A 13,523-nucleotide genomic window follows, 5' to 3' on the forward strand; every position below is an offset into this window, starting at 1 on the left:
TCAATAGATCATAGAAAGAGTGGTTCAAAGCAGAATGTGTCATGAACAGGAGATTTTAAAAGATGAAACGATTTAAAAGACATTGCTTCATTCCAAACTTAAAAGTACCTAAATATATACAAGTCCCCAAACTAACAGAACCACAAATGAAAAATCTGGAGTCCTACAGCACTAACACTTTATTTTGAGAATTAAAACAAAAAATGAAAAGAAATCACATCTTATTCACTGAAATTGTGAAGCATAAATTCATTATTTTATGTTCCTGTAAGTGCCTCTTCATTATTAAAATTAGGTAGTACTCCACGTACTCTTACCTCTTTCTGGTCTTTGATAAATCACAAAAGGTTTTCTAAGTTAGGTTAAATTTTCATTATTAATTACTTTTCCAAAAAATGAAACTTGCCTGGCTTGTACCTGGTTTAGTAAATGTTCTTCGTAGAGCAACCTAAATGTACTCAGATCTACCCTAAAGCAAAATTCCTGATAATTAGAGTAAATTAAAATATTTCTGGAGTTAGGAAGGTTATACTATTTGTTTATTGGGGGAAACAAGAAGTGGGAAGAATGGGTCTCCCTATCTCACCCAAGCTAGAAGTGAATCTTCTACTCATGGCCCCATTCCACCACTATCAGCCTGTGACCTGCTCTGTTTTTCCAACCTATGTCAGTTTACCCCCTTCTTAGGCAGCCTGGTCACCTCTTAATCTTGGAGACTCCTCATATTGATGTTGGACTTAACACACGACACCCATGTTACATTTTCACTTTCTGATTCAAACTAAATGGGAAAAGATTCCATTTAATTTCTAACTAAAATGGTAATCATTTTTGTCCAATTACTAACAAAGATTGAATGAATTATGTTTATCCATAATTGTATTAATTGTATATACAATCCTAAATTTTTATAAAATGAATATGTAATCAATCAAAAAGTATTTATTAAGTGACTATGTTAAGCACTGTGCTTTAAGAATACAAAGACAGAGTTCTCTGCTTTTTATTTAATCAATAGTTTTATCTATTGCAAGTTCAGAACAAAATATCCTCATTTTCTCTCACTTTCTTACATTCAATTAATTTAATTTCAAGGTCACATTTTATTTTTTTTTAAGGCAATTGGGGTTAAGTGACTTGCCCAGGGTCACACAGCTAGTAAATGTGTCAAGTGTTTGGTCTGAGGCCGCATTTGAACTCAGGTCCTCCTGACTTCAGGGCCAGTGCTCTATCCACTGCGCCACCTAGCTGCCCCTCAAAGTCACATTGTAGAAGGTGTAATTAAATGAATTATTATAAAATGCCCACTCATCCAAAAAATATCATTGTCTTGTCTACTATTTTGAAGACAAGATAAAAAAGAACTGATTTATTTAAAAGACCAAAACGTAATAATTATTCTCTCCCCCTAGGTAACACTCTATATATGAGAATAAAGAACAGCTATCCAGCCTTGGAATCTCTTACCTTAAATCTTTATACTCTGAATCACTTATACAAAAGATCTTTAAAAAATCTTAACACTGAAAAAACTGGAATATAAGCTTCCAAGACAGAGGGTCCCTAGTGGCTAGCAGAGTGTACCTTGCACAAGGTTGTCACTCAATAAAAATGTGTTAAGTAAAACTTCTTGATGGGAGGAACTATGTCTTATATTTCTTTATATTCTGCACTCCATCCTTATCCTCTATGTCCAGCACCAGGCTTTGCATGGCATAGTAGCTTAAGTATCTGTTGAACGAATCAATCTATATAAAACATGTAGTTTAATATTTTTTAAATGTTTTTATGTTTTTAAGTCAAAATTAGCATAAAAGCAATGGCAATAATTTATCTACCACATGTAGGCATTTTTAAAAGCCTTAGTGCCTAAAAATTATTTTGAAAAAATTCAGGGTGATGTTTTATCTACAATTGTTGTTTTTAACAAATGAAGTCAGAAACCTGGCTAATAAATTTTCTAAATGGAGCAAATATGTCAGTCATGTGCTGAATAATTTGTATACTCAAGAATTCAAAACATACAATAGGAAGACTAAGATATTCATGTGTCATATCACATGAGTTATTACCATAACAGATTAAAGAAATGCAATTCATGCAAAGAAGACCAATTTTTAATTTGAGAATTTAGGTAACCTTAAAGGACAAGCACCAATTAGAAGAAGATAGGTAAATAGCCGCAGGAAAGGGATTTTTATAGCTTTAGCAGAATCAGAACCTGTTAGTATACCACAATAAGTAAAGAACATAATATTATATGATCAAGTTGTTCAGTTTCTAGAACTTTCTCAATTACTTTTGACAAACACGGTACATACCTTTACTCCATGCCCAATATCATCTAAAATTGTATAGTCAATAGGTTTTCTAATGTAACGAACTGGTCGTTCTAGGTTGGCTGGAGCAATAATTTTATGGGTTCTGGAAGTATTTTTGTTGGTAGTCAAAATACCAATCTCTCTCCTTGCAACTTTCTCTTTATGAATATCGACCGTCTGTAAAATACAATGTGAACAAAACAAAAAATATCTTTTGTACGTGTGTGTATTATAAATATGTATGCATATCCACAAACATAAAATACACTTACACAATGATTTTATACCAAATGTGAATGCGATAACTTGTTTTGTATTTATTATGCCTCTCCCCCAAATCTCCATTCTGTAAAGTCATCATCATGTATAGGTAATGAATTATGTCTATTTCAGGTCTAGTCAGAAAATTCTTTTAAATTGAGAATAATTTTTCTCCACTTAATATTCCCCAATACACATTAAGGTAGCAAATATCAAATGTCACAAAACTTTTAGTCAAATTTTAGCAAATTCCCAATATGCTTCCTACTAATGATAAAATGCCCATTTACTAATAAAATTAATTTAATGTAAGCAGGAAATTTGTCTACATATTATTTCTATTTAAAGATGTATTTCAGTTTAGCAAAGATTCCTATTTTTTTAACATAACATTAAGTAGTTTAATAACTTCACTCAAGTATATTGAACACTTCATCAATCTATTTGTTTTATTTATGAGATATTTACATTATACTTAGTACAGTACAGAACACATTTTTAAAGACTTTTTTATCCAAAGATTTAATTTGTTTAATTTCTACAGATGAAATGAGAGAATTAATTTCTAGAAAAGTGACAATTACTAATACGTCCACCCTTTTCATGTATTAAATCTGCTTCTTTTGCCAAGTTATACTCAGACACTCTCTCCTCTGTTGCAACGGCCTCCAACCTGATCCCACTACTTCCTCAGTTGCCATCGCCACTACCACCACAATTCACTGGAACAAATCAAGATAACCCTACCTCCTCAGTGAAATATGTAAGATCACTGAATCTTCAATCTGGAGCAAAAAGAGCCCTAACAGGTCCTCTAGTTTAACCCCCTTGTTTTACAGGAGTTGAAAGCTGGTCACTTGCCCAAGGTCTCAAAGGTATTAAGTGGCAGTCACTGTTATAATTCAGGTCCTAGGACTCTAAAATCAGCACGTATCTTCTACAACTAACTGAAAATATGTTACTTTTTCACAATACAAACCTATATTTTTCCTTTATTCACAACCTTATAAATTAATATTCTCCTTACATATATAGTATATACTACTAACATACCTGTCATATATGTCAAGTCTTTGTGAATTCTTAATCAAGAATTGTATTTACTTAATTCACTCCTATCACAGCACCAAATTAAGATAGGGACTTAAAAGTGCTTTGATGATGATAATTATGATGATTTGGTCAATGTTCAAAAGAATGAAAAGAAAATGCTGGGCACCTTGAGTTATTTTACCTTACTGCTATCACATTCACATATATTATATGTTGATTATTCCTTTATTAAACTGTCAGAAGTTTAAAGCTTTGGTTCAAATTTAGGTTTCTAAAATGCTAAAGGATTATTTTTAACCTCTAAAGAAAATAATTTTTTTTTATATTCCCCAATGCTGAATTTTTGTGCTTTTGCCCCAAGATGTTACTCTAAACATTAAAGAAGATAAAGCTTTACCGGCAATACCTACATTCACAACCACCGTTCCCTCCGAAGAACAAAATAAAACAAAACCAAACATGAGTCTGTAGGATATTTCAGAAACATTAAGGCAGATTTTTTAATAATGAAACATTTAAAATATCTGGATTTTTCTTAATAAATTCTCAGAAAAGCAACTTTCTAACATATACTGTGCCACTTTACAGAAAAAGGTCTTGATATAAAAAGATGTGACCATATACTACAAAGAAAACATAAAGTAACCATACTCAAATTATTAAGCAGCCCTCCAAATAGAGCATAAATGCTTGTCATTCAGAAGTTAAGCTGTAGCAATAACATGAAAGTCCAAACAAGGCCAAGCCCACTCCCCCCTCAATTCTATATACCCATATGAATTTCAAAACCAGTAAAGGTCCAGACTACCCAACATGAAAGTATATTTTAAAATCAAAGATAAATAAACTTCCATGTTTTAAAATCAAAGATCAATAAACTTCTATCTTAACACTTAAGCATTTATCATTTGGGGGGAGTTTATCTGTTTATTTTATTTATTTATTTTGGTAAGGCAATGGGGGTTAAGTGACTTGCCCAAGGTCACACAGCTAAAGTGTCAAGTGTCTGAGGCCAGATTTAAACTCAGGTCCTCCTGACTCCAAGGCTGGAGCTCTATCCATTGCGCCACCTAGCTGCCCCTATCTGTTTATTTTTAAAAATAAAAACACAGTCTTTAAAGTTTACTTTTGGTTAAAAGAGGCCAGTTGTTCAGCAGAAGAGAAGCCTGACAGCAACAATAGCAGAATACATTTAAGACTCTCCAACTCTGAAGGAGTTGAGGAATATTTGGTAATCAGCAGTTTTTGTTGAATGGCTCTTAGCTAATTGGAACCATTTCAATTAATCATCAGAAATTGAAGTGGTTTTTTTTTTCAAGAAAAATCTTACTCATTTCAACTACTCCCCCAAAGATGATGATGATGGTGATGATGACGATAACTGGCATTTCTATAGTGCCTACTATGTGTCAGGCATTGTGCTAAGAGCTTTACAAATATTTCATTTAATCCTCACAACTCTGGGAGCTAGGTGATATTACCATCCCCATTTTACAGTTGAAGAGAATGAGGCAAACAGAGGTTAAGTGACTTGTCCAGAGTCACACAACACAATCAAATTAAATACTAAAATTAAATGAAAATAAATAAGTGTAAAACTGCTGCTCCAAAAGAAAAAAGAAATTTCTAAAATAACTATGTCTAAAGTCTATAAATAATCAAGAAAGAAGTATTACATACAGATTGACTCTCTTAGTAAATTGTCTATAGCCAGTTTCTAGAAATATAAATCTTCAGCAAATAATTTCTAGCTGATCTGTCTCACTCATAACATTATAGATAGAAAACAAAGATAGAAAAGATAAATGTTTACACGGATTTAAAATTGTAACATTATATCTTCATAATACTAAATCATTGATATTCTTTGGTCTAATATAAATGATCAAGTAGCCATCAGTTCATATTACAACTTGACCCATATTTAAATGTATTTCTTTTAAGAATTCATCACCTTATAAAACTAGAAGAATTATTTTATTTGACCTACAAATATTTTATATATGAAAAAAGTACCATTAAAATCTTACTGGTTATAATAAAAATCTAAGCTCAAGAAATATAACAGCAAACTGGACCCTAAAATACTAGCCCATTAGAAATAATAAATTTTTGTAACACTTTGAGTTAAGAGATTCAAATATTTTTAGCCTTTAAGATTGTAAAATGGAGATGGGCCAAAGCTTTTAGATTGAGATACTGTAATTTACCTCAGAACAACTGCACCCTTTTAAGTTGCTTAACAGAACAGAAAACATTAATTTAAAACAGCTGATAACTATAAGATTTTCACATAATTTTTAGTAATTTATAGTCCTGGTTTCTTTTTTATTTTGTTTTGTTTTTAACAAACATTTTTGACAGATTATGCATTTCCAGATTTTCAAAAGACAATCAAGCATATTAAAAATGTAACTTATTTGACTGTAAATAAATATAAATTATTTGAGAAAATTAGGGAATAACATTTGCCTTAAAGAAAGAAAAGCTATCAGGCTATAGCTAGTTGTCAATTTCAGAGCTATGTAATCACTCCTACTTTGCAGCTTCATAATGCTCTGATTTTACTCTGCCAATAACATAAGGCTCTTGTGTTATTTTAAAGTTTTAAGTTTAAAGTTAAAAATTGACCTAGAAGATTTTTAAATCCCTAAAAACTATGATTACAAATTTATCCTTAATTCCTAAAATCAGAAACTTATTCAAAATAAACCCTGCTTTGTGTTTAGATCTGATCTATAGATTAGCACACACCTGTGGCAAGTAAAAATATGGGTGGCCAGCAAGCAAAACTGAGCTAGTGCATTATTCCACTGCTACCATTGCCCTCTAAGGGTTCTTTAACATCCCACTGACCAGAAAAGTATGGATGGGACCTTGCTGCAAATGTGCATGATCTCTCACATCCTATTATTTACTAGCCATCTCATCCTTCTGACTGCTGCTGCAAAGCCACTCCGCATGCTGCAGGCCCCCCCTCACCCCCAGACTCTCCAACCACACAGTCCCATTCCCAGGCTCCTCCAGGACCCTTCTGGCCAAGGTGGCATGACCAAATTCTTACCCAGCTCCCGTGCCAGCCTGAGGCTCCACCCCCATCCCAAATACATTTCTCCCCAAAGACCCAAGCACATGCTCAGGCCACAGCAGATGGTAGGAAGGGACGCTGAAACTATAATTTTAGGATTATCCATGCAATTGTTGTCTCTCATTACCATAGATAATCGAGAGTTGATTGTACTGGATATCACTACCTCAGATAGCTGCCCATCAGTGTGGGAAAAAATCTGCAATCAAACAGGTAGAGTGGATTAACTTGACTAGGTTTTGGTTGTTTTTTGTTGTTGTTTTTTTAATCTCTGTCTCAATTTTAGACCAGTAATTTAATTTTAATGTCTAGTGAGTATTTAAATAACAAAAGTATTTCAAATTATAAATTGTTCATCAAGTAAATCAAGATTACTAATAATATGAATATGAAATTGGCAGATTATTCATTTTTGCAAACTTAAAGACACATAAATGAAATTAATTAGGAACTGCATAAATGTACTTTATGTGAATAACAATGTTTATGAAAACTATTCTCACTTTAAAAATGTTGCCACTTTTGCCACTTAGATAAATGTGATATTTTATATAAGTTATGTAAGTTCACTGGAAGAAGGAGCATGGGTAAGGAGATAAACTTGACTTTAGAGTAAGGACACATGCCAAAGACTGCGTACCAAGAATTGGATACAAAAAAATTTAATCTCTTCATGCTGGAGCGTGTGCTTTTTATACTACAGAGGGTCCTTGGTAGAAAAACGGCACTTACCACAGTAATATTTGCCTGGCTGAAAGTTTTTTACTTTAAATTGGTTAGTAATAGTCCTTGAAACAGCGTTATCTTTATTTCCTGAATCAATAACACTATAATAACATAACTATATAATAACAATAATGGTATATCATTCATACAAGGGAAGGGGGAGATATACCTAAGTTGCATTTGACACATACAAAGAACATCTAGTCCTCATTTTGACTATGTTGGTTAACCTTTTTCAGTTCCTGGAGTGGGATTTTTTGTACACTTCTACACTTCACACAAGTAACCATAGATGTCTTGTCATCCTCTGCCTTAGTGTCTTGATAACCATGGGGCTGAGCTTCATTTCCATTGAGCTGATTCACATATTCACCGCTGAGTTGTTTTGGGTACGTAGCCAAAGAATTATTTCTGTCATTCCCCTGCACTTCTAAAAACAATTGCGTGTTGAGTTCCAGGCCTTCACTCAATAACCTTGGTACGCAATCTTCGGCATGTCTCATTACTCTAAAGTCAATTTTATCTCCTTGGCTTTAGAGTCGATAAGACCTAGTTGATGTCCAACCTCTGACACATATGTCATTAAACCTTAGTTCCCCCCAAGCAACTCTCGAAGACTTAGTTGCATTATAGCTGAACAGCTCTCTACCCCAAAGCAATGCCCAGGGGAGGGAGGGAGGGTATGAGAAGAAGGGACAGGGAGAAAGAGAGCGAGAAGGAGAGATGGGAAGAGAGAGAGAAGAAAGGACAGGGAGGGGGAGAGGGATGGGGATAGGGAGAGAGAGACAAGGGGGGAGTGACAGAGGAAGGAAGGAAGGGAGAGAGGAATGGACAGAGGGAGGGAGGGAGAAAGGAAAGAAGAAAGGAAGGAAAGAAGGAAGGAAGGAAGGAAACAACAGACTAGGGAGAAAGTCACCTAGTTGTCTCAGCTCTAACATTAAATAGCTATGTGACTTTAAACTTCACTTCTCTCATCTTTATAGGGATAATGCTGGGATTATAGAAATAATCTATTTCAAAACTTTATGGTTTCTATACAGGTCCTTGAGGAACACCAACTGCCCCTCCTAAAATTCACCAACCTTTTAATTCCCCCTCTGCCATCTGTTAGCTGTTGTAGCACCAGCTTGATCAATAAGTCCTATGGGACTAAAGTTAGGCCAGATGTTAAGATAAATGAACCCTCTTACTTCTCTTGCTCTTTACTACTGCCTCAAAACTATGCTTGGTACTCTTACTGTTCCCAAACTACCTTGAGATAAAAATAGATAAAATAGAGCTGTTGATTGATTTACCTGACCAATGATTTTTAGCTCAGATAAGCTATGATGCAAGATGCCTAGACTAGCTTTACCTGTAAATAATAAGTTTTCAAAACCTGTGTCTATACTCAGAATACACTTAAAGTTGCCACAATCTTAGGCTTAAATCCTATCATAAATTGAATTGCCTTTATTTATTTCATTGGAATAGAAATAAAATCTTCAGGTAAAGCCTCAGCCCTAAATACATGTATTGTTTTTCATGAGCATTTGCAATTCAAGAATGCAATGTCATATTTCACAAAAGACCGTGATTGAGCATTTTGCCTCAGGAATTTGTTCTGTGAAGTTTGGATTCAATCCAAACTACAGGGCCACATGTGGCCTCAATGCCACAGGTTGCTTACCCCTGACCTAGTTCAAATACGAACTCCTCAGCTTAGCATTTAAATCTCTTCTCAACCTGGCCCCATAATATCTTTTCAGCATTATTACATTTTAATCAACTCCACTCACTCTCTAGTTCAGGTAACCTTCTTACTGCTTCTCACACATGACTCCATTAATCATCTCTGTGCCTTTGCATTGCCTGTCCTCCAAGCTTAGAATGGACTTCAATCTCATCTCTGCCTCTTACAATACTTGGTTTACTTCAGGATTCACCTCAAATAACACTTTCTACTAGTAATAATGGTGCTTATCATGATCTCCCTAGATGCCAGTGCCACACCTTCCAAGGTAAGGGTACTGTATACTTGTTTTATATGTGCATCTATATATGTTGCCTCTCTTGATGAAATGTAAGCTCTTTGACAGGAGAGAACATTTCATTTTTGTCTAGTCCAGTGCCTGAAATATAACAGGTGCTTAATAAATGCTTATTGATTGATTATATGAATTATTTTTAGTATTAATATTAAAATCAACCTACATATCCACAGTATGTTCTTAGAGTCTATGCCAGTAAACCACTACCTTTAGCACATGGGACCTACAAACAAAGAAAGGTTTCAAGTATGGGCCTAGCAATGGAATGTTTCTCTCTCACCTGAGTTCCAGCCTAATTAAGATCAGAGAGGTTCATCACCATATTAATCAAAGAGTAATGGATTTTTTTGGCTATATCAACTCATGAAGACTGCAGAGGTATTGCATTCTATACAGCACCCCATACAAACAAAAAACAAGGAGCTTTACATATTATTAGAGCACACATTCATAAAATATTGCTTACAAATGATGGAGAAATTCCAGAAGGAAAAAAAATAGTAAAGGTACAATTCAATTTTAATAAACCCTATTAAAGTGTCCAGTTTATTTTGAGTTATATCCCAAGCCAAAAGCCTATACTAATAAAGCTTTGCTTAAGTGACAACAGAAATTTTATTAAAATTTTAAATAATTTAAGATCTGCATCCACATAAACCACATAACATTCAAACTATTGTTCTTTTAGGACAGTTACTATACAGAGTTACTCGATCAATAATTTTAAATTTGTTTTTCAACATGTGCTGAGGTACTTGATTTTTCTTTTATTTCTATAGAGTGCTTCTTGCACAACTTTTAAGCAAAGAAATTGGTAGTATTAATAAAGTTTCCATTCTCATTCAGTCTGGGGATGATTTTGGTTCTTGTATGTAAGAAGGACAAAGGGTTGGAGGAGAAGGGTTGAGGTGATTAGGGAAAAGAGAAATGTGGAGGGGAAAGTTATAAATATGTAGTAAAGTCAGGAGTCAGTTTTCAGTAAGAAACAGAAAGGATACTTGAAACAAAAAAAAAATGAAAGCAGGGGTTCATACAAAGAGATTGGAAAATGATAAGGTGCCTGATCTTTGGACTAAGGAACAAAGAAAGAAACAAAACCAAATATATCATATACCTGGATACCTCATGATCCTAGACCTCTCTCCATACCTAACATGTCTCTACTCAAACAACCTTACGAGTTCAAAAATCTTAGAATTGAAAGAGTATAGAAAAGCAAAGTATAGACTGCTAGACTTCAAGTCAGAAAGCCCCAAATTCAAATCCCTACTTTTAGTAGCTAAAAGTCACTTAACCTTTCTCAGTCTGCTACTTATCTCTAAGATGAGGATAATAATACCTGTAGTACTTCCCTCAAAGGCTGATGAAAGATTAAAGGGGGATCATGTACATAAACTGCATTGCCAGCTTTAAAGCACTATAGAAATGTTAGCTAAAACGACCTTCACCTTCATCTTATGCAACTCCTACCTAAAGCCTGAATCCCCTTATCTCTAACATCCCCACATGTACATAGACAACTTTTCACCGAAGACCAAAAGTAATGAGGTCTTCTCTTCCTAAACCCACCCTGCCTGTTCAATTCTTCTTCATCCTTTATATGCCATTTATTTATTAAATAACCATCATTTATTTAAAGAAACCTTCCCCGAACTCCACAGTTGGCAATGACCTGTCTTCCCCTTGAATATCACAAATTGCATATTCCTCTTAGCCAGTCATGTACCATTTTGTATTACACTGTTTATTTGTAAAACTAGAAGCTCCTAAACTTTGGAAATCCCCTATTACTTATCATAATACTCTGCACACAACTGAAATTGCTCTCTGTGTTTACCAATGATCTCTTAATTTCCAAATCTAAATTTCTCCTTCCTGACCTCTCTGAAACACTCAATATCATTGAAGTCTTCCTGGATACTTTTATTTCTGCAGGTTTTCATGATCTTTCTCTCTTCTAGTTCTCTTCTGACCTATTCCACCATTCCTTTTCTCAGTCTCCTTTGCTGGTTCTTCAGTCATGTCATGACCACTATTCATGGTCATTTGTATGCTGGTGAACACTTAACAACTATCTCTCCAAGACATACTTTTCAGTTTAGTCTACATTATTAATATTTTCTCTTATCATTTCCTTAAATCTAAACAATCAATAAAACAATAAATTAATCCCTCATTAGTAGAATTTGCCAATTTCCAAACTGTAAACACTCAGACTGAAAATTTAACAACAGTCCTGATGAACTGGCTCCAGCACACCCCAGTTGTCTTCCAATGGCTCTGTCCTGGAATCCTCTTCTCTTTTCCCTTGATGTCAGTGGTTCTCAAAATGTAGTCCAAGGAAACCCAGCAGTCCATGAGATCTTTTCAAGAGGTCTTCAAGGTCTCCTCCAGGAGAGATTAAAAAAGTAGGGAAACTACTATAGTATTTCAAGTAAATAAAGATCTGAAATAGAGTGGTGGCCATATGAGTAGAGAAAAAGGAATTGATGTAAGAGATATGGGAAAGATAGAATGGATAAGACTTGGCATCTAACTGAACTGAGGGTGAAGGAAACAAAAAGAGTCAAGGATGATTCCAAGGTTGCACATCTGAAGGACTAGTAAGCATGGTGGTACTCTTAAGAGAAATAGGAAAGTTTGGCAGAGGGACGGGTAAAAGAGGACAGGTGAAAGATAGTGAGTGCAATTTTGGCCATGCTGAGTTTGAAAACCTTACAAATCATCCAGGAAACGATATCCAGCTGGCAGGTGACATGACTGGAATTCAGGAAAGAATTTAGGGCTAGATCTGGAGATTAAGTCATCTATATGGAAATTATGCTCCAGTCCATGGTAACTGGTAAGACCCCCTGAAATATTTTGAAAAACCACATTTTGTTTCTTAAAATATACACTGAATTTTACATAAATAAAAAGAACCCAGCATAATCCCTCTTACATCACAGCACTAGGCTTCCATTTTAGTGAGATTTTAATATGAGGCAATTCTGATATCCCATTAATATTATTTAAAACAATATTATACCTGCATTGGTAGAAACTTCAATATAAGGTTCTACCATTCTACCTTGATTTTGAATTTCCCTTCTTAGATCAGTTTCTTTTAAATATACTTCTACTGATAAATCTATACCATCCCCCCCAACCCTATGATCAATAACAGATTTTAAAGTTTACCCAGTGCTTTACAGATATTATATCCTTTGTATTTCCTAACAATCCCAAGAGCTAATTAGTACATGTATTATTATACTCATTTTACAGATGAAGAAACTGAGGGTCAGAGGTTAGATGATTTGTCCAAGTTTACACAGGTTGTGTTTGTGTGTGTGCGCGTGTGCGTGCCAGGATTTAAAATCGAGCTTTCCTGACTCCCTATAACAATTGTATTTTTATGTTGATAGTGATTTAAACTTTGAAAAATGCTTTTTATATATTACTTCTTACGAGCCTCCCAACAATCCTGAGGCAGGTATTATGGGTATTACAAATGAGGAAACTGAGGCTCAGTTAGGTGACACTGTTTCTCTCCACAGCAGCTATTTCAAATCTCTTATCAAGCACACATGCCATGACTTCCCCCGACTCTCAGCAGAGGACCTTACCTCATATTTTACTGAAAAGTCCAGGCCACCTGTGATAAGCTCCCTCTCCTCTTGAACTTCACACACTTCAATTCAACTCAGTGGCATCCCTCATTCTCTCTCCTGTGGCCCCAGTACTGGGTAATAATATGACCCTTCTATTTGACAATACTAACCCTTCTATTTATGCCCTGGATTCCAACTCCTCTAATCAGGCTGACCTAACCAGTATCCCTTCACACTTTCCCTAATTTTCTATTTCCCCCTTATCAAATGGCTTCTTCCTTGCCATCTACATACTTAAATCTTGCCCATCCTTGGGCATCTACGTGGGTTGTGCAGTGAATAGAGTGCTGGGCCTGGAGTTAGGAAGAAATGAGTTCAAATCTGAACTCAGACACATACTAGCTATTTGACCCTGAGCATTTCACTTAACCTCTGTTTGCTTCAATCCATC

At 34.8% G+C, this 13,523-nt stretch overlaps 1 protein-coding gene across 5 annotated transcripts in view; it reads right to left on the reverse strand.

The window, feature by feature from the left end:
* Window positions 1–13,523, reverse strand: part of ABI2 (abl interactor 2) — a 127,220-nt gene that overhangs the window by 79,246 nt on the left and 34,451 nt on the right. For all 5 annotated transcript variants that reach the window (XM_027873606.1, XM_027873604.1, XM_027873605.1 and 2 more), the window contains exon 3: window positions 2,322–2,498. In XM_027873606.1, the coding sequence (XP_027729407.1) occupies window positions 2,322–2,498 (177 nt within the window). The remainder of the gene's footprint in view (window positions 1–2,321; window positions 2,499–13,523) is intronic.

Source organism: Vombatus ursinus, unplaced genomic scaffold (genome assembly GCF_900497805.2).
Source record: "Vombatus ursinus unplaced genomic scaffold, bare-nosed wombat genome assembly UNPS02014802.1, whole genome shotgun sequence".
In the NCBI taxonomy this organism is placed as follows: domain Eukaryota; kingdom Metazoa; phylum Chordata; class Mammalia; order Diprotodontia; family Vombatidae; genus Vombatus; species Vombatus ursinus.